Consider the following 27,352-nt stretch of genomic DNA (forward strand, 5'->3'; position numbering starts at 1 on the left):
CCCCTACTCGACCTGAAAGAATTGTCCCAATAAAAACATTTTCTGAATAACCAATTATCTTCATAAAAACAAAATGTTCCTGGCCTCTAATGCTACAGCAGTAACGCAAATAAATCAAAAGTTCAAAACTGTACAATGCTTAATTGCTGCAGGTCAAACAAAATAAGATAACTTACCATCATCTCCTCCTGGAGGGGTGGGGGTGAGAGAAATAAAAATCCATAAGCATTAAAAACATCATTTCCACAGCAAAGCAGTAATGACACACAGGCTTTACTATAAAAACTTAAAGAGTGCAATAAACTTAGTTAATCTCCCAGAAAACAATCTATTTTCCATCCTCTTCTTCCTCCTCAAGACAACCTGAGATTAGACACTTTATAATAAAGAGAGAGACTAAATTTAAACACTTAGTAGCAGTTGATTTATATGTTCTTGAAAGCCATTTTTAAGCTTCTGAAAGACAGTGAAGAAATCTCATTCTCCAGTTCACATTATTCAAGGATCTGACCACTGCTTTTTTCTGGAAATTCTAATCCATGAGTTAAGCTACTCTCGCAATTCTTTTTAGTTGTATATACCACTAATGTATTACCTCACTATTTGTAATTACAAAAATCCCTCTTGAGTTTCTAATGTCTGGTGATGTTTTCTAAGTACTTTTTTTTTTTTTAAATGGGAAATGAGACACTGACAGGGGAAAGCTGATTCACTTACAACATACTGTTATAGTTCTCAGTTTTGATTTGAAAATTTAAAACTCAAGTCATTGGCATATTTTTAAAAACCAAATACCTGAGCCTTCCTAGGTATCTACTCTTTCTTAAGACAATGCAATTATTTGTACACTTTTAATAGACTATGTTTATGGAAAACATACAGCTACATTATACTAGGATGACTACGAGTTCAAGGGATTAAGTTAAATGCTCTAGAAAAAAAACAAGGAAAGGAAACAGTTGTGCTGAAAGTTGTGTTGAATTTTAAGTCCTTCCCATCTACACTAGAAAGTCACTACTGTGGCACTTCTCTGTCGAATACCTTTAGATATACTTGAATTGTCAAGTTAGCTCCCCTGACATTAATAAGCCTATTGCTTAATAAGCCCTATGCTATAGGCTGTGCTTTCACATGCTTGAAATTAAGCTCATACGTAATCAAGTATCACAAACCTAAGTCTAGATATTTAAAGTTGACAACTGCCTCTACATAGGAAATTTAAAAAGCAGAAAGAGATAATATTCTTCAGTCTGTAGGTGTGCTATCATTTACACTGCAAAGTCACTAGGTTAAAAGAATTACATTAAAAAAATAAAATAGAAAAGACCCACCCCTACTAGGTGCCAGTGGATTTAAAGGGCGATAGACAGATCGAGGCCTAGAAAATAAATTAGAAAGTGCAAAATCAGTTTTAAGCTAAATTGAAACACAGGTATAAAAATAGGCTTCTCCCTCCTGATTACTTGAAGCAGTTTTCTTCATAGATGCTGTTCCACACTCTCCAAGCAGAGGGCCCTTTGTAGCCAGTGTAACGTTCTGGGTTCAGCAGCAAATCCACGTACTGTGCATCTGGAGACCTCTCATCTAAGTAAGAACATGTAACAAAAGGTTTCCAACTGATCATTTAAAAAATACTTAAATAAAAAGCCACAGGACTACATATAAATAAGATGTCTGATATAATACTATTATTTCTCCAGCTGGATTCTAAACCCTCTGTACACAGAAATATAGCAATATACTCACTAAGCAGAAAACCCCAAAGAACATAATCTATTCCACAGTCTCTTATGCTGCCAAAATTTCCACAATGTCTGAACACTTCCAAGTGGCTTCTTCAACTCTGCCATAAACACCTGTCATGCAGTGTGTTCTCCTGCCATATACTTAAACAGTGTTTTGTTTTAAACAGGCTTCAAACTCAGGATTTAATCATTCAGCAGTATTCAGTGTGAAGAAGGGGAAAGACGAGTTGCTTTTTTGAAATGGGTATGCTGCTAAGGGGGCTCCTTAATACCTGTAAGATCTATTTATTAGCTAAATCACTTATTCCTCAAATAATCCTTGTATGCTGGCACAAAGTATGGATCCTACTGCTTAATCAAACAAACTCAGCATATCCCAGGACACACTGTTGGTTACAGCACAAAACAGTATTTAATCAGCATTTCAACAAGCTGCATTCTCATTTCTCATCTTGCTTCAAATTCTGGCAACATACCCAAACTAAATAGCTAAACAGCGCTCTTTCTGCTTGAAAACTCTGTATGAATAGAGTAAGAATAATAAACTGGACAAAGTTTTCCAGTTACAATCAGTAAAAAGCAGGAAGCACTCCCTCCCCTTCTCTTTGAAATTCCAGGTCAGTAACAAATCATGCTTAAGACCTGCATACAATACAAGGCAGAAGTCCATAGACTCATTCATAGGAATGGCCTAAGCAGCGCAACTGCCCAGATGTTGAAAAAAGACAAAGAAAGAATGGAAACTGCTCTGAACAGAAGAGATGATCCTGCACGAGCAGTTAAGCATCGCTTCAGCAGTAGCAGCAAAAACAAAGAAAAGAGACAGACAAGACACAAGAACACAGTGAGTGCCAGATGGAACAATGTCAAATTACAACTTGATTTCTTTGACAACATGGCTAACCCAAGCAGTTCCTATGCTTCCTGGTCACTTCAGCTCCCCACTTCGTTCTCATTATCCACATACAGCTGAGTCTGTGGGGCAGCACAACAGAAAGATGGAAAACCAACCTAGATTAAGAATTTTTTTTCTCCAGCCATGTCAATTCCCTTATCTACTCCCGTTAAACCCAACAAAATACTAGTAAAAAGTAAAACTGAAGATATATCTTTGTGCTACATCTGAGTGAAGTAAGGGCTCTGACATCACCAGGAAGAGAGATAATGAAGAGAAAAACAGTTTCTCCCTCCTCCCTCTCACTCCCAGTGCAGTTTTCTTCGCTCTCACCTCTCCCTGCATCAGCTCAGGGACTCACCTAACAAGCCAGTTCACCCCATCAGTCTGGGAGATCGAAGGGAGATGTCAGCTTTCCTGATATTCAACTAAACTGCAATCAGCTTACCATGCAGTGAGACACATGCCACAGCCAGTGCAAAAAAAGCACTGGAAGCACACAGCTGAGGGTAGCACATCATCTTTCAGCAGGACACAAAGTAGGGAGATGGTATCAGACCTACTTAAGCTAGTATTACTTCTAAAAGAAATGCTCCTAAACTATACCTTTCCCAACTGAGTCCTCTCAAAAATGTGAGTGTGCAGCCTGAAGACAGTAGAGACAACAGCAGCTTATTGCACAGAACAGCTCAGATCTACATTAACGCTCACCAAGTATGTATTACAGAAACAGTTCGTACAGAAAATTTCACAGATACGATGCAGTACAAGCGCTCAAAGAGAACCGCAATTGGTAAGTCCACTACAGCTACTACTTTCTCAGGTGACACCAAGTATTAGTCTAAAGGTAGATTAAAATGTCTTGCACAATGCCTTAACAGCATAGAAAACCTACTATGGTATTTAATAAAAATGCTTTTAGCAGCCTTCCTTGACCATGACAACTCTCGTGTTTATCTGAAAAATACTCCTTTAAGCTTCGAATGTTGCATGCAAATAAAAAGACTCACATGTGGAGCAGAGGAAAGACAATTTAGCATCCTAAAGTTTTAACAAAGTCTTTACAAATAAAGTTTAATTTAGTGCAGAGATCATTTGAAATAGCAAGGCTGGAAGAACATTATCAGCCCAAGCATAGACGACAGAACAGCAACAAAAATAATATGGTAGTAAGAAGATGAATCAAGTGCAAGTATTTATCTTATATTTGTGCCAGGTACATCTCCTGTGATAAGCAGCTTTTTTCTTTTTTTTTTTTTTTAATAAAAAGGCTAAATCCCTCCCATTTAAGTTATTTTTGTAAAAGTCTCCTGTCCACTTACTAGCAGGAGGTAACAATAAATGTAGACTACTAAGCGCTCCTTGTACAAACTGCATTCTGTGTGTAAGATGACATGAACTGTCACATGCCTGCTTACCACAAAATTAAAACCTTTAAAAAATGGTTATTGGTAGAGCAGCTATAATCTTCTGTGTTGTTAAGAGACAGTAAATAAAACAAACACTCTGAAAAAGCTTAAATATTTTACCATCAAGTTCACAAAAATGATCCTGTGAATCATCGTATCTTGCCCAGTCAATGAAAGCCTCCTTACTTTGGTTACTGAGGGGAAGAAAATACATTTGGTTTTAAACTTTTAAATAAACAAGGTCAACAAGAGCTATTCAAAGAACACAATCAACACAGTAATTAACTTGGAATTGAAATCCGAATTACTTGACCTGGCACACTAGAATACATGGCACTACCATTAGCTGTACAGGGATTCAAGCAGGCATCAACTTTTAAAAGTCAATTTCATGTCAGATACCAAGACAGATTTCACCATCATTATTTTAACAAACTACACTGGCAGTGACTTCTCTCCCTTCAGTAAAAGCTTTGTAAAATAATTCCATAGCACATTTTTAACACTTTCTAAAGTACTTCAGCAGCTGTCAGTTCAGGAAAAAAAGATGATCTTATTTTCTTAACCTGTACTTTCAAAGCCATCTACAATAGTCTTGCTCCTGAGTGGGAGGCTGGACTTCTAAAGGCCTGTTCCAGGCTAAACTACTCTTAAGAATGATCTAAGTCTTTTAAACAACATTACTCAGCTCACCCTAGCAATTTCAAGTACTTCGAAGTTCTCTCACTATGAAACACAAGCAGTGCCACAAGCTGAATGCTTCCTTCTACGCATATGTGCGGCACGGAACTACCAACGCCACACTACTGACAGTAAAATGTAAGCAACATTAAAATGGGAACCCTGTTCCAGTAAAGTCCCTGGAAATACTGAAAACAACCTATTTCATTTGACCAGATTAGTACTAGCTCAATTCTACAGCTGCAAATCTTTAACAAGATACATGTTTAACCTTCTGCCAACTCACAATAGGAGACTATACTTAGCAACGGGCGAGGAGCCTTAAAACTTCCCTGATGTCCTTCTCTAGTAATTGTGGGCAGACAAGATTTTATAGCCATGAGAAACGCAGTTCATAAAGCAAAATAACCCTAAACCATGAGGATTTTGCACTTCTAGGTATAGAATTGGAAGGTTTGCCTACAAAGCACAAACTCTTCCTTCACTTACAGGATCCTTTACCTGACCTCTGCCACCTTTAATCAACTGCCCTAATCTGATACAAGGCCTTCTCTTTAGCTTTCTGTACACGTACTCAGCCTCATTCTTTCATCCTACAGAAGTGGAAGAGTGTTAATAGCTCATTTCCCCCAAAACACCTGGACTAATGCTCTACCCAGTTTGGTTTAAGACACTACGTATCAAGCAGCAGCGTTTGCATTCCCCCTCTTCAAATTGCAGTCCCATTTTGTTTCTAGGCAGCAAAGTCTTGACATTTTCATCAGGTAGAACTGCTGAAATCTATGGCCAAAGGTGCCACACCTCTCCAACAACAGTGATCAACTGATTTTTCTATCGCTACTTCCTAAATGTGAGGCATCTAATTAACTGCAAGTTTTTCTAAGTGCTTTCTCATGTAGGGGCAACACTATCCTGCAGAATTCTTCCCACCCAACCGTGACCGTGCCATGCAATAAGCAAGATCAGGGAATTGATGGAAGCTAAAAACAACTTTGCCAACAAAAATAACTCACAAGCTCCCTGATCTGGTTCACTGAATGATCACAAACAGGCACGTCAGTGTAACAGAGGGACAGAGAAGGACAGAACTCCTTAATCCAGCACAGTCATCAAGAACAAAGAAGGTTGATACTTGTAAAATGTAGAAAAAGTACGTTCATTTGCAAACTTCCTTCATCTCTTGATGCTGTAAGATTTCAAATAAAATCATAGTATACGTTTTTAAAAAAGGAAAGAGCCTACCTAACACTTTTACCTTTAGATGTTCTTGCATCATTTCACATTTACTTTTTAATGGGCTATGGAAGAATGACGAACAAAAACCAGCACATTGCAAAAACAAGACAGACAAAAAGAAACGCCCCTTTGTTACTATTTTTATACTACTGTTGTAAATCACAGCATACCTTAAGGTACTGTTAACTGCTCCCAGTTTGTTAGCTTGCTCACAATCTTCCAATTCTTTGGAGTGATTTGCTGCTTTTGAATACTGTAAGAAAGGTCACATTCAATATGTAAGTAAGTGAAATAAAATTTACTGAAAGCAGGTGATGTGAGAAGTATTTCTAAGCTTAGCATTGAATCTGACACTATTAGGGAAAAATCCTTACATTCTGGAAGTGGCAAGTAACTTTGGAACACTTTTTTTTCCCCACTTAACTTTGTCAGTCTATTTTCACCCTGTGCTTTCAACTGCCACAGAAAATTCAGCTGTGTCAGATTTTCTTTTTTTAATAGAGTTCTGAAATATTTCTGATACTTATTTACATTCTTGTAAACTGACTTTGGAATACAAGCAATGGGATAGCTGTAAACTTAACTTGGGGTATGATTATGCTTGCTAAACACAAGGTTTGTCCATCATTCCCGTGGGAAAGATTATCAGTTTTGGCCACTTTCCCCATCATGTTTTATTTAATCTTATTCACTAGAATGATTTAGATAATGCATAGGTCTGGAAGTGAGGTCTTTTGATCTGGACTCAAACTGATTGTTTCAAAGCCAGGACTGAAGTCTTTAAGCTGAATGCCAATTCTAAACATTTTTTTTTTTAAAACGTAATCCAGTGAAATAGAAGCTGTTTTCCTTATCGTCCTGCTAATAGCAGAATTAAATGAAATTCCCTTATTCTACAGTAATATGTTGATGTCACCAGGAAATCTGTTAGCTTGTCAGCTTATAGCTCAAAAAAACCCTTCTAACTGTTTTACAACATAATACAGTATCAGCACCCTCCTAAAAGATAAACAAACCCAATTTCCTCTTTTGTTTGTTTTGCAGACAGAGCCTTTGGTTTACACAGATTTTTACCTTATCACAGCCTTTAAGAAATACGGAAAGTGATTTGATGTTAGGCAACTGATAGCTTTTTATAAAGCTAAACTGCTGGCTTCTCTTACTCTGGGGCACATACTTACTGACAGGAAGGACTACTATCCAAAATAAAAATAGAAATTAAATACTTCAGTCAACCCTTCAGAAACAGCAAACAATAATTGTAATAACAGAAGTTTTAAAAGAAAGAGGATAGCATTTTTTTTTGAGAATGGATTTGTGGTCAAGATGTCATACTCCAGTTATTTCCTACGTATATTTAGAAAAGCTGCAGGATTTTTACCTGCAATGCACATACCATGATATTTCTCAAAAAAAAAAAAGAGTACAATTGTTTAGACAAGTAGGCAGGACAACTTACTTTAAAATTACACTTGCACCTTTACTACCCCTACAAATGTTGATCACAGAAATTAAACACTGGCAAGGTCTTCACAGTACATTTTGTACTTAGTGATAAAAGGATTTATTCAACTCTAAATGATAGTTAACATTTTATGAAACAAACTAAAATATTTAATAGGTTATACACAATAGAGAAGTCTTTCACTATGCTGTTTTTCTTTTTAACATGGTCATAGTTTTAACCTTTTAATACACTGGTAATTCTGCCCATCACAACTGGAATGCTGTTACTGAAGAGAAGCCTGAAAGGGTTATTAAGTGCCCTTTATCCTTGAGGGTTCTGTACATGGATAACAAATGTCCATCTTCTAGGTTCAAGGCTTGTGTCATCTGAAAGAGAACAGTTAACTCCTCCCTTCCAAAAAGGGAGTATTTGTCAAAGACAAAGGCACACAGGAATAAACACGTAGCCTCCTCCGAAAAGGCTGAGCTACCTGTGATCCACGTTCTAGATCTGACAAGGCACGCCTGCATAACCTTGCCTCAAACTTTTCAGTAAATGGTAGAGTTTGTGAGAAGCTGTGAGTGAATGTGTAGACTGGAGCCAAGCAACATGCAAGTAAGACTTCCGACAGAGGTAAGATCATTGATATGTGGATATGCAGTAGCTCAAGGATTTAAGAGCAAAAGCTCTTGAATCACTTGAAAAGGTATGAAGTCATTATTGAAAACATGAGAACATTACAACTGAGCACCCCACACCAAGAAGTAAGGGAGGTTAGCACTTGCCCACCTGACAGCTACCAGGCAAGCAAAACTTATTAGATCACATCAATATTAATGCTTAGCCTAAAAGCTTGCTAGTCCAAGCTATCCAATGTGCACATTAGCCAGTTACTTTCATGTCATCTATACAGCTTGCAGTCTCTTGGCACACTCCAGAAGTTGTCTACAACCACCACGGGAACAAGGATTATAAAAAACCTTGCATGTGATGCCCTGTATTATCCACTAACGACAGAAGGCTTACTTTGAGGAAGGAGATGAAAGCCTACTGACAACAACATTCATTTTACAGAGCGTTTTTACAGGTTTCATATTAGCTCTTGCATCAAGCAACCACATGGTCCAACAGAGCAAAACAAACCTGTGCTTTTGTGGTAGGACAGATGAATAACAGGCCCTTCCACTCACTTGTAAATATGGAAGATGAGTCCAAGTACACACACAAACATGAACGATGTTATGAAAATTTGTTGTGATGAAATTCAGAGGAATGTGGTGGGTTGACACTGGCCAGCAATTAAGCATCCACTGGTCACTTGCTCACTGCCCCTCTCAGCCCCCCCGCCAAGATCGGGGAAGAGAGAGTTGGATGAGCAAAAATGAGGAAATGAGGACTAGTGGCTTGAGATAAAGGCAGATTACAAAGTGATAGAGGGGAAAACAAACAAATACAAAGTCATGCAAAGGCAATCACTTGCCAACTCTAAGACACAGACTGAAGTCCAGTTGGACAGAAACAGGTCCTTCGGACAGTCTACCTGCCTACCCCAACTAGGTTATGCTGAGCATGTTGTTGTATCTCTTCGGCTAGTTCAGGTCAGCCATCCCAGCTGCATCCCCTCCCCAGCCTCTTGGCCACCCCTAACCTGTTCTCTTCGGGGCCAGAGAGAAGAGCAGAGAGATAAACAGGGAAGATCTCTATGGCCTGCAAGCACCGTTCAGCAATAGCTAAAAACTGCTTTGTTATCCACACAGCTTTAGTCATGAATCCAAAATACAGCACCATGTGTGACTGCTATGAAATAAGTTACAAACAGCAAAACCTACTGAATACCAAAGTAGTGAAAGAGATTAAGAAGACATTGTTAGGGGACTTGCCCACAACAAACATTTACCCTAGACAGAGCTTCTTGCTCAATTTTCTTGAAATTGCTAGGTGTGAGGCTCATTCTTTCACATCAATGGTTATTAAATGGAAAAATGTGAACAGAGATGCACCTGACCTAGAATGAACGAAACAGATACTGCTGATGAAATAACATATCGAGATGAACATTCAATTCTAAAGTGTTTCCAGGCTTCACTATTCTCTAGTGTTTAACAACAGCAGCTATGCAACCTCCTTTGCTCTTAGACCAAAGACCCGCCGCTGGCCAGAGCTGACCTAGTGAGTGACACTGGTTGGGCCTCTCTGAGCGCAGATTTAAGGGCAAAAATAACTGCTTTGCAACAGCAGCTGGGAGAGTGAGGAGTGAGAACCAGCCCTGCAGACCCCCAGGTCAGTGCAGCAGGAGGTGCTCCAGGCATGCAGCAGCAGTTCCCCTGGGGCCTGTGGAGAGGCCCCTGGTGGAGCAGGCTGTCCCCCTGCAGCCCATGGGTCCCACATGGAGCAGATCTCCACGCTGCAGCCCGTGGAGGAGCCCCCGGTGGAGCAGGTGGATGTGGCCTGGAGGAGGCTGCGGCCCATGGAGAGCCCCCGCAGGAGCAGGCCCTGGGCCGGAGCTGCAGCCCGCGGAGAGGAGCCTGTGGCAGAGCAGCTCATGCCTGAAGAATTGCACCCTGTGGTACAGACTCGTGCTAGAGTGGTTTTTGAAGAACTGCAGCTAACAGGAAGCCCACATACGATCAGCTCAGGAAGGAGAGCATCCAATGGAAGGGATCCTGTGCTGGAGTGGGGGCAGAGAGTGAGGAGGAAGGAGCAGCAACAACCAAGTGTTACGGATTGTCTGCAACCCCCACTCCCCCGTGCAGCTCAGAGGGAGGAACAAAACATTTTTAGTTTAGTTCTCGCTCATCTGTTATCAATTGGCAATAAACTAATCTTCCCAAAGTTGAGCCTGTTTTGCCCAAAATGGTAATTCTCATGGGATTTCCCTATCCTTATCAAGGAAAAATGAAGAGACTGGTTGAGATAGTTTCTTGCCCTGTCCTCTGAGGAGCAGGAACACGATAGTGGTATGCTGGTGCTTAGCTACCTACTGGCGTTACACCACCAGCCTATTACCCAAAAATGTTTTCACTACTCAACCGAAGTAGAGCTATAGAAAGTGAAACTATTTTGTGACTTTCCAGCACCATGTGAAGCAGCTTACATTGGTGCCAAGAATTTAAAAAGAGATCCTCTGTTGCTAACTGCACTTCTGTGAAGATGCTGTAGAAGTGTAACGCTAGTCTTTGTGCCTAGATGATCTTCCAAATGTAGAACTGTTCTCCCCGCAGTAATTAAGAAACCACAAAATAAAAAACAGAAGAACAACAAAAAACCCAGACCAACCAACAACAAGAAACCCTTGGCAAAAAAAAACCTTTTGCCTAGAACAAGGAAAAAAGCCCCAGAAGTGTGAAATACAGCTACAAGTTTAGCAGCTCCTCTACATTAGGAGAGATGCACAATAGGAAACTGTGCAGAAGCCCAGCACTTAAGTCACAGAAGACTTCTCCACAGAATTCTACCCTGAGTTTATCTACCCAAGAGTGTAACTTGCATTATTTAAAGATGTCTTCAGATGTTGTCACCTTTCTAAGTCAGACATGATCAGGACAAAAGAGAAGAATTGGACAAGTATGTCCCCAGAGGAAAACCACTTCCTTTAAAACAGTGTTTTAAGGATAATCCACAAGATACAGGACTTTCTCAAAAGGACCAAGCACATGCACAGTATTTGCATAGTCCTTGAAACAAAATATCCATACCAAGATGAGTTTGATGCTTCCTTAAAAAGGGATATTAAAGGAGATTCCCCATTTTTAATTGGCTTCAAGAAAGAATTTTAACTTAACCACAAGATGTATGGAAATGGCCTAAGATTTCTGTCAGTCCCAATGACATCTTTCCTGCAGACAAGAAGCAGATATAAACTCCTTGGTTCTACAACTGATTAAAGTGGCAGAATTGCTGTACTTCCAGTACTGTAGCTGCTTGCAACAACCTGCAAGGCAATTCAAAGGAAACAACTGTATCACATATACAAGCAAATGATAGCTCCCTGAAGAAGTTTTCACTCTTCCTTTATTGCAGGGAAAAAAGTGCAAAGAAATATTTCCCTTTTTAAGTCCAACTCAACATCATTATGTTAAGTAGCATCTTAAGAACACCATACTCTTTAGTTACTAATTAACATCTTCATTATGGCTCTCAGGATTAATCAGAAGGCTCAAAAACCTACATAAAGGATCTTTAAAGACTAAGTTTTAGAAGAGATGAAGTTAAAATGCCTGTAAGAGTCATTATGGTATTTCAGTAGTCAATTTCTTTACTTGTAAGAAAGTAAAGTTCCTTTTCTTCCATTTGGAAAAGAACAGTCAATGAAAAAAAAGAACTGGCAAAAGACTTGCCAGCTAAAACTCGAGATCTGTCCAGAGAAAGTGCTAAAGTTTTCCCCAAACAACTACTGCGTATGCCGAAACACATTCAGTCATGTCCCTGAGACAGAAGTTTTTCTCTGACCACCGGAAGCCTTTAAGCGAAGGGGCACACTTCAGAGTGAGCTTGCCACTATATACATGTAAACAGGAAATGAGACTTCCTCTTGAGCTAAAGTTTGGACAGACTTGTTACAATGTTCAAGACAGGACACAAATTACTCCATGATAGCTCTCAGCTACCTTAAACCTAATACCAACAGTCATTTATGATACAGTAAGTTACACTGAGGTGAAATATGCAGTAACTATGGCTGTCCAGCGAGGTGGAAAGTGCTGGGAAGGATGGAGATAGAGTTAAGCAAGAATAAGTATGAACCTACAACAGAGCCACGGCACTGTGCTGGTTTCGGATGGGATAGGGTTAGCTTTCCTCCTAGTAGCTGGCAGTGCTATGTTTTGGATTTAGGGTAAGAATAATGCTGATAACACAGTGAAGTTTTAGTTGTTGCAGAGCAGTGATTACAGTAGGGCAAGGACTTTTCAGCTTCTCACACTGCCCTGCCAGCAAGGAGGCTGCGGGTGCATGAGGACCTGGGAGGAGACAGAACCAGGACAGCTGACCCAAACCAGACAAAGGGATGTCCCATAGCATGGTATCATGCTGAGCAATTAATATGGGGTGGCAGGGACCGCTGCTTGGGAACAGGCTGGGCATCAGTCAGGAGGTGGCGAGCAATCATGTTGCGTATCACTTGCTTTGTACATTATTATCGTCGTCATCATCCTCCTCTTCCTTTTCTGTCCTATTAAACTGTCTCATCTCAACCCTCGAGGTTTTACTTTTTTCCCCCTCCCGATTCTCTCCTCATCCCATCAGAGGTCAGTGGGGTGAGGCAACAGCTGTGTGGTGCTTAGCTGCCAGCCAGGTTAAACCACACCAGGCATTCATTTCTAAGATTTCACATTTGGGCCCCATGGATACTATTATCCAATCAACTGCTAAAACCTTTATTCTTGGCACTGTGTTTAGGATTTGGGAATGGGAGGTTTGTCTTCCTGCTCTGACATCTTTTCTAGGTGTATATATATCTCCTTTACTTTCTTGGCTGTGCTAAGATCACTTGATGATCTAAGAAGGTTGGCTTGGACAAAAGCAAGCGAAAATGAACAGCAGACTGACTACTTAAGCTGGCACAGATGACTTAAGCCTACATCAACTTAAGGCTAATGAGCTGTTCAAGATTAGATGCATCAAAACTACATAAAAATGTTCACCTTGTTTGGATTATTACAGGTTGTGTTTATATACAATTTTTACAAGAAAACTGCACTGCTATTCATCCCAGCCTATAGCTTCATAGAAGGTGGCCTATACTCAGGAAGGAACAAAGAATTTTGCATCAGGCATTTGGTAGCCATGTGTTGCTGTCCCTGGTTATTCACTGATTCCATCTGTACCAAGTCGCACACTGTTAAGACTCAGAATGGTGCAATGGTACCAGCAACATCAGGAACACTGTTAGTCATAAAACAGAAAATGCAAAGCCGCATACAGGAACCGATCAGTTACGTTAACAATTGCATCACTATGCCAAGACTGAAGATTTGCAATAAAAAGCCACACATCTACTGTAATGTTAAGATTACAACAAACGAGATGGAACTTAGAAAATAAATGACTACTTACTTTATTAGAGCTCCCAGCTTTAATTCCAACAGGTATTTTGCTCTAAAAGCAAAAATAATTCAGTTTTTATACTGTTCCTAGAAACAATTATGCTTGATGTAGAAATATTTAATTCCTAGGTTTACAGGAGGCCAAACCACACTTGTTTTACATAATTAGCTTGTTCCTTTCCTTCCTTGGATTTATTCAAAACAGTGCTATATCTTTGACAGACTCAGAGTTATTTATATTAGTGGTAAAATGATTAAAACCTTAGACTACTTTGATTATATTTCTTCTTTCAAAATAGTTGTCACCCTTTTACTTAAATTCAACTAGATTCATTAGTAAAAATTCTAAACTAATACAAATTTTGTTAGCTGATGACTGATTAGAAGTATAGATCAGCCTTATAACTGAACTTTGATATAGTTAAAGAATCGGTATATTCTTCAGAATAGTTAAAAGCCTGCCAAAAACAATTTGACATTTCTAAAAAGCCAAGGGAAGACTACCTTTTCTCTGAATATGCACGATTTCCAAACAGACTAAGAACCAATCTCCTATGCCTTCTGAAAACCCAAGCCGTACGTTATATACCTGCCTCAATCAGTTACTTGGGTGACAACAAAGTGCCAATTACTGTAAGCTCTAGTGTCTGACATGAAGTGTTATAAAAGTGACATTAAACATTGGAAGTGTCTTGCAGTTTATGAAATCAGGCATTTTTTCAACCTATTGTTTTTCATCACTGCTCGTTGAATCCATGTGTTAAGTCACTGCACAGAAGACATGGTAAATCCAAGGAAACAAAGACCTAGACTCAATGCTACAAATACACTGTTGGGACTTTGTATACATGAGAACCTTAATCACACCTACCCCTAGTCTCTAAATATTAGATAATGAGATGAGAATGACTACCTCTAAGAATCATATTCTCCCCCACAGTTACCTATTTTACAGCTGTGTTTATTTTGAAAGAATGAATGTATCAGTGTCAGAGATTTTGTCTAAGATAGTCTTGATTTTATCAGAGAGCTGAATCAAGCTACACACGGATGGGAATACATAGCTATAATTGCTGACATTCTAATAATTATTACAGCACTTCACTTACATTCTATGCTACCATTTCCTTGAGGACATTATACAGCCTGGCTGGAAAAGATTTATTCTAAATGAGAGCAAATCACAGAACTATGCCTACTTACCATTGGAATGATGAAGTACGTTATTACAAAGGTTTTAAGTTTACTATAGCAGCAAAGTACAGCATACAATATTACTCACTGAAAATAAGCAAACTGCTTAGTCACATGTCCCTTTTCTATTTTATGTTATTTGATCCATACCTCAGGACAAGGCTCTACATGACAATCTTTGATAGAACAATGGCCATCATCAGCCCAGAATGGGCACGGTCTCTTCAGATTGACCTAAACACACAAAAACCAAAAGGTTACAATCAATATTATTTAAGGCAACTTTTAAAACAGAGAGCTCCCAGTATCAAGTCCTTTCAAATTAAAGAAAGATACAAAGAAAAGGGTTAAATTTAGTACTGACATATACATACATTGAACTACTCTCCCTCAGAATACAGAAGCTGAAGCTTGGCACATTGGAGTTGTTAATAATGGTCTTCAAATGGACACATACACAGAATATTAAAGCCCAAATTAAATCTTTCACTGTTAATGCAACTTAAAAGCAGTAAATAAACTGCTAAAAAGAAGGCAAATCAGACACAGCTATAAAATGGCTGTACTTAATTAGTTGTATTTGTACTAAACTGATCAAGGAAATATATTTCATGGAAGACAGGAACTACTACAGAAGTTTATGGTTCAAATTAAATGCTTGAAGGATTTCAGATTCCAAGCAGTAAAAATGGACAAATCATTAATACATTTCATTGCTGTAGTCAAGGAATAATGGATATCAAAATAGTAATGGATTTAAATTAAAGAGTTGATGTTGTACAAGTATAAATAACAAAGAGAAATCACTTCAGAAACATTACCAGCAAATCCTGTCATGCTTTCTTGTCAATGATCCTATTTGTCATCAAATGGCAGAATAACACACATACTAGTACCTACTACATAGCAAGAGACTCAAACACTTTGCGATTACATTTCATGTGGATCGTCAATATGAAAGTCAGTTTTAAAAAAATTTTGTATTAGCCATATATACACACACACACGTGTGAACCTCATCGTTCCTACACTGAAGACTACAGACTGAAAGTTTTCTTGCATGATCAACCAGAAACACTGTGGAAATACACCATCTTTGAAACCAAAAATTGCAAGTAAAATACAAAACATTTACTCTCAGCAGCTATCACTATTTTTGGATAAAAATACAGAAACAGTTTTACAACTTTCAAAGTAAAAAAAAGCTATTGTTTCTCAGTTTTCCTTTAGCAAAGCCTATACTAGTTTCCTTCAGTTTATAAATATTATTCAAAGATATTAAACTGAAGTCACTACTTACATCAAATAACTTACTTAAATGATTTGAGGTTATTACTTTATATTTGAAACTTTTTTTTGCAGATATTTAAGTCTGCAGTTGGACACAGCAAGAGTTGTAATAAAACGCACTGTAAAATTAAGCCTAATACTCCAAGGACAGCATCAAGTCCTTGAGCAATTTCAACACAAACTGAAGAATTAAAAACACGCTCAGAAATATTATTTAGGTCTACACATCTTAAGCCAGAAAACTAATCCATATGCTAGCTCCCAGGAAAAGACGCATACAAGCTGTACAACAAATGGAGTCGTACACTGTAACAGAATTCCTGTTGTAACTCATCACTACCACCACTGTAAGAGGTGCTACACAATACATGCCCTCCCACCAATTTCTACCAAAAAAGCACACCAAAACCAGCTAATACTGTTAGGATACAACCTTCGTCAAAGTAAACCCTAACACACTTATGCAGTCATGAGGGCCAGCGTGCAGTCCACCCATTGCTACACAGTATTTAGTAATTCTAGAAAAGAATTTGTCAGAAAATCAAGCTGAATAAATAATTTGGGAAGTTTTTCATCCTTCCCTTCCGAATAAGCAGCAGTTTTTTTGTCCCCGCACAGAATCAAGGAAGTGCTATGGAATCAGTGCATAATTGGTATTGATTAAAGTACAAGGACTGTACAACCTCAGTTGGGCTCACAAGTGTGTTGTGTGTGAGCACAGATATTGCTTAGTTACTTGGACCTTGCATCTTCCTATCTGTTAGTAATATCAGCAATGCAAAAAAGCTTCAACTCCTATCGCCCAGCTCTGTGTGTTAACACACCGCATTTTGCTGTCTCAATTCTCTACCCACTGGAAGAATATACCTATCCACTGAGGGTGAATCAATAATACAGATAGATTCCAACATGATTTGAAGTATTGGTTTGGTGTCTGTCATGCAGAAAAATTGTAAGCATTAACTACTGTTTGTACACTCAAGCATACAGTCATTTTGATGAAATCAAAACTGTATGAAAGATGAGGTAGGATTATAACAAACCATGATCTGCAGACTGCTATTGAAATTAAGATAAAACCTGAATTTGCAGGACAAAATTACTGTTGTATAGTTTATACAAACCTTGTATACATGCTAGCCCTCTCTTTGAGTTCAATCTTCCTGTTGCCTCTAGAGAAACTAATTAACAGAACCAAGTAATATTCTCCCTCAGAGGTTGCATATACCTTGCTTCTCCTAAAAACTCAAGTTAGAACTGCATCACGTAGCAGGAGGAAATTCAGGATGAAGTTACACATTATTGCTCGCTCAGACTACAAAGGGAAGACTCTAGTGCTTCTCCTTTCTCACATTTATAACCCCATCTTACATTAACTTAATACTTGTCTGATCCCAGACCAAGTAAATAAGTTGCTACATCCTGAAAAACAACAAAAAAATCCTGAAAAATCTACCAGGTTAAAGGGAAGCGCTGGCATAACACACAGTCAGACAAGGCCAAGATATAAAAGCAAAGAAGAAACAGAGATGTCCTGCTCTGAAGAGGAACCTCTTTTTTCTCTCTCCAGTATCAGGTAACCATCCGATGAGCTCAGACAAAATGTAACTTCATTTTCAAGCTAAACATATCTGAAAATAAGAGTCTTATTTTGCTCAGAGTCTAACAGAGAAAGCAATTGTTGAAAGACTTAAGTGGTATCACAGACCAATTGAAAATTAGTATTTGTTCCTATTTTTCAAAGGAATAAAAGCTCTCTAGATAGCAAACACTAACATCAGAACTAAGCTGATAAGAAAAGGAAATCGTAATATTTCAATTTCAAATTATACCAGTTACTTGGAAGACAAGTGCTGAATGCTTTCAGAAAGTTGCTAATATACAATCCTTTCCCAGATGTAGCTGTCTGCAGACATTGCCTTGAAAATTACCACTTATACATTGAATGAAAACAATAAATTTGCTGTCACTGACTCCAGGATTAACAGACCAAACACAAGACCTCTTACCAGTATAACTTCCAGGGACTGAAAACTTGCTATAACCAAACGAAAGAACTATACATTTCTAAAAGACAACTTAATGCAGCCAAGTTGGTTGGTTTGCTCAGTAATCCTCCCTGTATTTTATGGATTTCATTTAAATTATTCAGGGAAAAAGTCACTAATTGTACCTTGTAATATCTGAAGTAATCACGTTCTTGCAGTTTCTGTATTTTGGGGAAGATCTTGAATGTATTGAAGTCATCGATGCTTTCTATGTCACATAAGCAATCATCTAGGACTCCTGTGAGCTATAAAAAAATACATTGGATTGATTTTTAATCAAAAAATGCAGCATTAACTGTGGAAAAATCCTCTAAGAAGATGACAGTCAAAAGAAATAGTAGCAAAATGAAATTCCACAGCAAATAATTTATTTCTCATTATGTAACATACTTTACACACCCAAAATTGGAAAATAACCGACCTTTGCACTTTTTAGCTTAAGTCCACCTTCAAACACAATGCTGAATCAATGCTGGACTACCATTTTGAGCCCTGCAATTTGTTTTGACAGATTCAACATATAGAACATTCTGCAGAACGAGCAGCAAGATTTTCCAAACTACAAATACGTGTTATTTTAGCACAGAATTGCATACCAAGTATTCAACTAATGAGCATGTGATAGAAGAATTCCCCCCAGAACACAACTATGCACTGTTATCCTATCTTTTTCATTTCTTCTTAAAAGAACAAAAAATTCCAGATAGTTTCTTTAGCAATATGGGAGAAAGGGACATAGGTACTTTTGTGCCCAAGAAGTTAGTAACTTCACAGTTAAATTCTGCAAACAAACGCAGATGTCTGCACCTGGTTTTCCTAATACTACAAGGCTGTAAACCTATCGTGAAATTAAGTCAGAACTTCCCAGGCTCCATCACTCCTGTGCCAGGACCACAAGCTTGCTGGCACTGAACTAGCCCAGGACTGCCCCTGCAAAAAAGCGTGCACAAGTGCCGAGGAAGCCCAAGTGCTGCCAGCACAGGAGAGGAAGTAGCAGTGTGCAAGCAGCAAAGAGAGGCCCCAACAACTGAGCAGACTAAGCTACAGCAAGAGTTTTGCTAAGACCCTGACAGTGCCTTAATGAAAGATAGGAACAGTAGAAACATGATTCTATGAACATTTGTGACATAAATTTAATGAAATCTCAACTACTCCTCAGCTTCTTCACCAAATAGAAGCACCTTTGAAAGGCCTTTCAAACGTACGTTTGAAGGCTTTAGTCCATATCTAAATGAATGGAATCAAGCACTGCTGCTAACTACTACTATTCTTCAGCCAGATGTGAAATTCGTCAGCATAACCGATGGCCTAGAAAGCAAATAAAATAGGAAAGCCCGCATATTTTGTATCTTGTGTAGGCTTAGAACTTCTCACTACTAAAAGGTTGTGTGCAAAAGGAGAAGAAAAACATTGTTTTTTCTCCATAGATTTCACAGCTAGATGAGATGAGGTTATGAAATCGTCTCATCTGTTTTATGCATGATAAATCACTCCACTACTTCACAGCAAAGATACCATTATATAACCAAGCTTGATATAAAAAAAAAAGTCACTAGAAACCACACTGTAGGCTTCTGCTCTTATGAAGCAGAAAGGAGGCCCAGGAAGTGTATTCCCCACCACCCCGAGAGAATACAGCGAGGTTATGGCAATAAAGCATTTTAGTAGGATATTCCCCTTCTATAGATCTTACTTTCCCTGATACACTAAATAGGCTGTCACAATTCTGCAGAGTAGTTATGGTAGTGAAGTAAAACTCATTTAAGGGAAGCAACTTCACCCCAAGTCTTCCATGCTGTTACACTTGCTTTTGTTAATGTTATTTAACTTCAAACCTGGGCAAACAGCTCTGGAAGACTGTATTCATTAACAGGCTTTTAAAAAGCCTAAAGACCTCACAACCCACATGACTGCCAAGTTCTAAGTGAGAATACAGAAGTTATTATTGATATTTACAGAAGTAAAACATCCATGCATTTTAATTTATAACGATTTCATTGCAAAACTCAACTTTTCTTATCAATCACACATGCATAAAGTAATTTGGCCATCTTTACAGGTAACACCTTACCACTAACAAACGGCAGTACATTCTGCTAAAATATAAAAAGGCAAAAAAAAGGTAACAACATTTTGCTCAAATATTCAGCTATATCAACAGGATAACTATGTGAAGAATAACAACACATTAAGATGAAAGCAGAGTGAGGAGGAGCTGAGAAATTTTCTTTGGACTTAAAGATGAGGAGTAGGAAATAATTCTGATGCTCGCCTCCCACTGCTTATAAAAATATTTAGACCATCCTTGCAAAACCAAAAATGCTCCAGAGGAAAGTGTTCCAAATCAACACACTGTATTTACAAACAGTATCAAATACCCATGGAAAATAAAGCTGCAGTCCTTTATTTAACCAAGATAGTGAACTAACTGAAGTTACACCTTCGTCAGATGTCTCTGATAACACTTTGATTCTAAGAACACCTTTCAAAATGCAGTGCGCTTTACCCAGAAGAATAAAAAGCACCGAAAATAATCCACCCCCCAAACTAGAAGAGGGCTCAAATTTTTAAGAGAAAAACTAACGTAGAGTAGCAAGAACAAGCAAGCATAACTCTATTTCCTTGTCATAAGCTTTACAAACCGGAACAGTTGGCTCCCTGAATACATAAAATTGGAAAAAAAAAAAAAAAAAGCAATGTTTCCTTGGAAGGCATATTCTAAAATTAAACTATGCTGTATCTGTACCAAAATACAATTTATAAAGTCATTTGACAGCACATATGAAAAGCCAATACTGCACAGGAGCAGTCAGTTCACAGCATGCTAACTCCAGCTGCCCTTGTCATTAGTGCCGGTGAAGTCTTCAGTGCTCCGACTTGCTTAATGACAGATCACTAAGAAAATGCACAAAACTGCTTTGTTTGTCAGCACCTGGATCTGCCAGTGAATTTTCAATGTCAAGACATGAAAATAAGAACGACATACTGCACAGTTAACACTACCTACTTTGCTATTCACACAACTCATTTTTTGCCCTTTTAAACTGAGCTGCAGCAGTTAACTTAAACCACAAATACACAGTCAAACTGTACTGGAAGTTAGCACAACTTTTCTTACCATGGCCAAGTATCAGGCTTCCTTTTAATCTATCAATTACTTTGAACTTTACGATAAACTCTAGAAGCATTAACCTAACATAAGTGTGATCAAAGTCAGACACAGACTAATGTCTATTCCTTGTTTCCAATATGCTTATCAAAGTATTTCCATGTATTAAAATTACGTTAGTTTTTGTACAACTATCAGCTGTACTGGAGATAGCAAACTTCTCCAAGATAAATTGAGCATTCATACAAAAAGGTCGGTGTTTAACCTGCATCAATGAAACACCAGGCAAGTGTACTCAGCACTTCAACATTATCAGAAGCCTGAACAAGTGCATATACTAACAAGCAGCACATTTACACAAACAACCTTATTAGTGCTATCAGGTTGCTGCACTTTAATTGCTTCAACAATTAGAAGACCACCTGGGACACCGCTTTGCTCCTTACTGGTTTACTCTGCCATGGCTGCAGAACAAGAGAAAAACTATACTATAGGTAATACAACTCCAAGGACTAATGGGCAGCTTATCTTTCCTCGGCACAAGTCAAACTGTAGCTGTTTAAACTCTCAGTACAAATGTAATAACAGTCCTACGAAATAGCCATCTCTCTGCCAAGCGCCGTGAGAAAGCCACGACACTTTAATACCTGTGTTAAGGGCTCCAAGTAAGTTAGCGTTTTGTTTCGCTAGGACAGCTGTTAGGTAAGGGATTTTTTAAGCCTCAGACAACTTCAAGTTACAACCCAAAAACGTGCAGTAAGGCTTCTGAGCTAGGCTACTCACCGCCTTAGGCGATCAGTCACAAAACAGCAGATGAAGTCCAGAAGACGCAGTAAAAACAACAGCCGAGGACCCCAGAAGCGCTCTGCTCCACGTGCTCCTTACTCAGGGTGTTTTCACGTGGGCTCACCGCGACGCCTGGGGCCGAGCCGCAACCCTCCCCTCCCCGACACGGGGCTGCCCTGCCCCGCCGGCTCCCTCAGGAGGGCGCTGCCCGGAGGCCGAGGGCCGAAGCCGTGACAGAGCCCCTCCCGCCGGACCCCCCCGGCCGCCCCGCTCCCCCCACCGCGGCTCCCACCTGGGCCTCCGCCGTGAGGACGCAGCCGAGCGCCGCCAGCAGCCGCAGCGCCGCCCCGCTCCGGCCGGCCCCGCCGCCGCTCATGCTGCTCCCGCCGCTCCGCCCGGCCGCGGCCACACGAAGCGGGCGAGGCTCGGCGAAGCAGCGGCGGCAGCGTCTCCTCCTGCCTGCCGCGCCCGCAGCCGGAGCCGTCGGGCGGGGGCGCCGCGCTCGCCTCGCCTCACCCCGCCTCAGCCCGAGCGCGCACCGTCCCCTCGCGCAGCAACCGCCGCCCGCGCGGCCGCCCGGCTGCCAGCCCGCCGCGCAGCGTGCCGGGACATGTAGTCTGCGCGCGCGCTACGCCCTCCTCCTCCTTCTACTGCTCCTCCTACTCCTGCTGCTGCTGCTCCTCCTGCTCCTCCTCCCGCCGCCGTCCAATGGGAGCGGACCACGCGCACCTCCAAAACAAGCGGCGGGCAGGCGGCTGCGGCTGCTGCTGCTGCGTGTATGAGGGGGCGCGGGCGGCGGTTGGCGGCCGTTAGCCGCTGACCGGCCGCTGTGTGGCAGAAGCCAACGGCACGACCAAGGGCAGCCCGCACGCCTGGCGTGAACGGGGGCGAGTAATCAGGGGCGAGTATTCAGGAGGGAAGGTTTATTTATTTATTTATTTATTTATTTATTTGTTTGTTTGTCTTAAGGTTAAACTGTTTCTCTGAGCAGAGCTTCTTGGTAAGAAGCCGTTGATATTACGAAGGGAACACTTTCCCGCACCCCCTACTGAAAGACAGGAAATAAGAGTTTACCTTGTCTCATTTTTTTTTACCTGTATCCTTTAAGAGCAACACCGAAAGCTGATGAAAAAGCTTTATAGTAGTCATTCACTGGCTTTAATGTTTTGTTTGTTTGTTTTTTGTTTTTTAATTTCAGTCGTAGACAAAAATAGAAGCGTAGGCACAGGCTCCTGTGTAGCAAGCGGAAGCCCACAGGACAAGAAGTCACTTCCAGGTGCAGGTTCACCTCATAGCTGGGCTAAGGAAATCCTGAGTGGCCTTGAGAGGCAGTCCTGTAGCTCCCTCTCCTCCTTGTTCCCCACCCTATAGCAATCTTGAAGCTGCATGGTAAAATAATTCACAAGGTACTTGAACCATTTTATTTATTTATTTTTCAGGTATAATTTTCTGCCAGAGCAGCCCGGTGAGCTGACACACGTTATGGCTGCTTCATCACTCAGTCTGATCAGGGGAAGAGGCCAGGTCACGCATCCGGAGAGGAAGAAGAGAGGGTAGGACTGTCCCTTCCAGTGTCTGCTTACTGATAGATCACTTTAGGTACACCTAATTATATTATTATATATTATTTATTAAGTATTTACTGGTCCCTTAGGGCGTACTGGTTGGCAGTTGAGAGGTTGAAAGCTTTTATATTACATCAGTTGAATTTGTGAAGCTTTGCTTTGCCAATAGCTGTGGGAACTGATCTAAAACATACTGCTGCTTCTTTTCAGTTCCTTTTAAGTGCTTTAAAAAAAAAAAGCTCAGAAACAAACAATCTTTGGTTCCCAACAGTTATTTACGTTGCTGTAATTCACTTGCAGACTTGCAAAAGTTCATAGTTTTGTGGAAAACCGTAAGTATTGCCTTGATTTCATGTGCAAGGTTGCTGGAACTAGGATTCTATTTTTCATCCATCCGTTAACCCAGGTTCGTCTCATATCCACTCTGTTAAAGGAGAATATTCCTTTGCTGGAGTATGGAGACAAGCACTAAGGTCAGGGAAACTATTTTTGTGAGCTTAAAAGTTTTTAAATTGGGCATGGTTATTTACATTTAATTACAAATTCAAAATAGTTTTCCATTATCTTTATCTTTAAGTACCAGTATGTCACAATTTTTTGCATTGCTGAAAATGGCTTAAAAAGGTGAAGGTCTGATAGCTACGAATTCCAGAGAATGTGAAATGAAGTAGGCAGTAGTTTTATAGTTTAGTTACTAAGAGAAGATGTAACCATTCTTTCGCTTCCTTTCTGGAGTGCAGACAGTAGACATATAATTTGGGAAGGATAAAATTATAATCTATGCCTACTTTCAGCAACAGTGGACCAATATATTTGCTAGATATTTGAGAAAAAATGGCAGAAGAGCTAATGCTGATGTTTACATTGCCACGACTGGCTCACACTGTTGCTACTCCATGACTTACTGCAAGTAGTTTGTATTTCTCACAAAGGTACGGTTTTGGTTTGGTAGATCCAGGTGAATTCACTGTATTTGTTTTCATTTTATAGGTTTGATTCTGGAGCACAATTTTAATAATGATTAATAAAACAAAAAAACAACAAAAAAAACGCCTTAGAAGTACCAAGTGCTTGCAACTGCCACACACCTGCACTATATATAGGACTATGCAAATTAGATGTAAACTCCTGTATTTTCCAAGCCAGTGTTCACTCAGTTGTTAGTTCAGAACATTTTATGTGAGTTACAGAAAATACTTTACTTCTTCACCTCCAACAGTCTAATCCTGCTTGCGTTGAAAGTCAGCAACAGTTTAGTTTTTGACTGCAGTGTCAGTAGCATCAAGTGTTGGCTGTAGAAGTGTTCAGAGTAATTGTAAGACAAAACCAAAATGAATTCCTTACATAGTAATTTTAAGACCAAAAAAAAATCCTCATTTGCATATGTATTTACTGTATCAGCTGAATTTTGCTTACTACAGTTTTCTAAACTCTATTCTTATATTTTTGTGTCGATTTCAACCTATGAATGTTATTTTGGTAGAGGAATGAAGCGTGGAAAAAAATTCTAACAATTTCTTTGTGAAATCAGTTTCAGGAAACATTTGCAGGAGAAATGGTATTATGATTGCAAACAACGTTACAAAATTGGGAATATGTGCTAAGCCCCTTTCCTTTAAAGAAACTTGTCGTGATGTTACAGTATTTTAGCAGGGGCTGAGTGCAGGCCTTGCTGGGTAGACAGTTAATCATGTCTTCTATCCAAATAGTTTACAGCATGCTGGGTTCATGAAGAGAGCCTGGTATATATATTTAATTTTTCAAGGTACATGTGTGTTGCTTAGCATAAGAACAAGCATCTTCTAAGATTTCACAACATGCATTGCTGGTAAAAATGTTTTCTTTGCAAGCTCTAATATTTTATTTCTGTCTGCATGCAGAGAACACAGGAACTGAAAATGTTATTCTGTAGTAGTAAACAAGAGTTAAATAACACACATCAGAGTCACCTCTTCTCCATCACAGCATAGTTCTCTAGAGCGGACAGAGATCTGCGCCCACAGAGAGTAGGAGGAAGCCTTATAATGGATGCAACAGATCTGCAATTACATGGGCTCCCTGGTCAAACTTGCTTTTGGCTTTCAGGGAGGGCACAATGGGAACTGGTACTGATAAAGTTCTGCCACTTTTCTTCTGTTAGTTCACTTGGTGCCTTTTGGTCAGGTCTTATTTGCCTGAATTGAGCTCATGCGCTCTGGTTGTACACAGAATTTGTGTGTGGTCATCTGCCGTGTAAAAATGTATCTTAGAAATTATTACACTTAAGTGAGCAAACAGGCAAAATGAGGTGGCTTCACATTTATTTCACCTTACGAGAAGCTTGGTAAATCACAGCTGCTTTGCCAAGTTCGTGAACTAGATTTCAGTAACCTGACACATGGCTTTCTGGAAATTTTTTTGCCCTTGAAACTTTTGCCTTTACTTATTTATTTTTCCAAATTAACATTTGAATGACTCATTTCTAAAATTAGCAAAAGTAAACCAGAGGAATCAATACGTCACAAATTCCTGTTCAAGTCTGGCAAACACCAGCAGTGAGAGTGCAGTGTCTGTTGGGCAATGGAGTATCTTATGGTAGACTAACTATGAAGATCTGAGGATACAGCAAGGCAACAACTTTTGGTAAAACATCTGATGTAAGTACAAAAAGCAGACAAGATGTGGGGCATGTGAGTTCTGTGGTCCATTAGGACCACTACAGCTGAAGGACCTGTACACCCGAAAACCTGTTTTTTTCCAGCTGTGTCATTAGGCCTACTACAAGTTTTTATATCTCTTTGCAGAGAAGCTGCAGATGCCCCATCCCTGGAGGTGCTCAAGGCCAGGCTGGATGGGGCTTTGGGCAACCTGGTCTGGTGGGAGGTGTCCCTGCCCGTGGCAGGGGGCTGGAACCAGGTGGTCTTTAAGGTCCCTTCCAACCCAAACCATTCTGTGATTCTACATCCTGTTCTCACCTACTGGTGTCTGTTGCAAGTAATTTTTCAATGTACCCATGGATGTCTAGATAAGAAAGAGAAATATGAGGACTTACAGCCTATAAATGGACAAAACAGTAGGTCCAATGCAATAAAATGATAAAAAGGGAAATTGCTAATATAAAAATAGCATACATCAATATTTTCACAATAAGTATAAGAAAAAGGGAAAAAAAAGAATTAAGTAAAAAATAAAAAATAGCAAAGTATAAAAGGGGAGCATGCAAAAAAAATGTTTTTGTAGGTGATGGAAAAATTAACTACACATCTTAGCTATGCACCTGTATCTTGATTCCTGTGTTTTCTATGTATGTATTACTGCTGAATGCTTACAAAGTGCTTTGTGTCATGTATGACAGCATCACCTCAGTCAAAAGAGCAGATGTAAAGTAGTCTCTGATGGCTTACTGTCATTCCTGTAATACCTGTCATTTCTGAAGAAGGAATATTAAAGAAATGACTCTACTGCCTATGTCAAAATTCTGAATATAGCAGGTGCAGATGAACGTAAGTAATCTGTTTCCAAAAACACCCCAAGATTTATGCACTTTGTGTGTGTGTGCTTATCTGTCAACAAACCTGATGGTGCGGTAGAGGTCTCAACTAAATTACTGTATGTTCTGTGAAAACAAGCAGCCAGGCAGGAAGCTAATGCCCCTTCAGAGGGGATAAGCTGCAGCCTAAGCCAGTCATATTACACTCAGTTTCAATATTTTCGTCCAGAGAAAGCAGAGTTTCACTGTTTCTGTGGCTTGTGTTTGACTTGGACACCGCACAGCCCCCGGAGTGGTGGGAACATTCCCGTATCGTGCAGGCCTATAAGGCAAACAGATTATCCGTGGGCTTACATAAGGTGGTCTAGGTACATCGTTTCTTATCTTTTCTCCATATAGTGTTGTTACTGTCAAATAAATGTCTAAATTGTGAC

The 27,352-nt window shown here is 39.7% G+C and overlaps 1 protein-coding gene across 2 annotated transcripts in view; it reads right to left on the reverse strand.

Annotated features, from left to right (window-relative positions):
* Window positions 1–22,805, reverse strand: part of ERO1B (endoplasmic reticulum oxidoreductase 1 beta) — a 33,558-nt gene extending 10,753 nt beyond the window's left edge. Inside the window, exons 1-9 of one of the 2 annotated variants that reach the window (XM_040552709.1) lie at window positions 22,177–22,804; window positions 18,115–18,234; window positions 14,802–14,885; window positions 13,468–13,509; window positions 6,137–6,219; window positions 4,170–4,243; window positions 1,464–1,584; window positions 1,332–1,378; window positions 177–188 (exon numbers count right to left, since the gene is read on the reverse strand). In XM_040552709.1, coding sequence (XP_040408643.1) covers window positions 177–188; window positions 1,332–1,378; window positions 1,464–1,584; window positions 4,170–4,243; window positions 6,137–6,219; window positions 13,468–13,509; window positions 14,802–14,885; window positions 18,115–18,234; window positions 22,177–22,260 — 667 coding nt within the window. In that variant the 5' untranslated portion in view covers window positions 22,261–22,804. Of the gene's footprint in view, window positions 1–176; window positions 189–1,331; window positions 1,379–1,463; window positions 1,585–4,169; window positions 4,244–6,136; window positions 6,220–13,467; window positions 13,510–14,801; window positions 14,886–18,114; window positions 18,235–22,176 lie in introns of both variants that reach the window. The other variant, XM_040552710.1, reaches the window with a different exon arrangement.
* Between the last annotated feature and the right edge of the window lie 4,547 nt (window positions 22,806–27,352).

The sequence above is a fragment of the Cygnus olor genome, chromosome 3 (assembly GCF_009769625.2).
Source record: "Cygnus olor isolate bCygOlo1 chromosome 3, bCygOlo1.pri.v2, whole genome shotgun sequence".
Classification (NCBI taxonomy): domain Eukaryota; kingdom Metazoa; phylum Chordata; class Aves; order Anseriformes; family Anatidae; genus Cygnus; species Cygnus olor.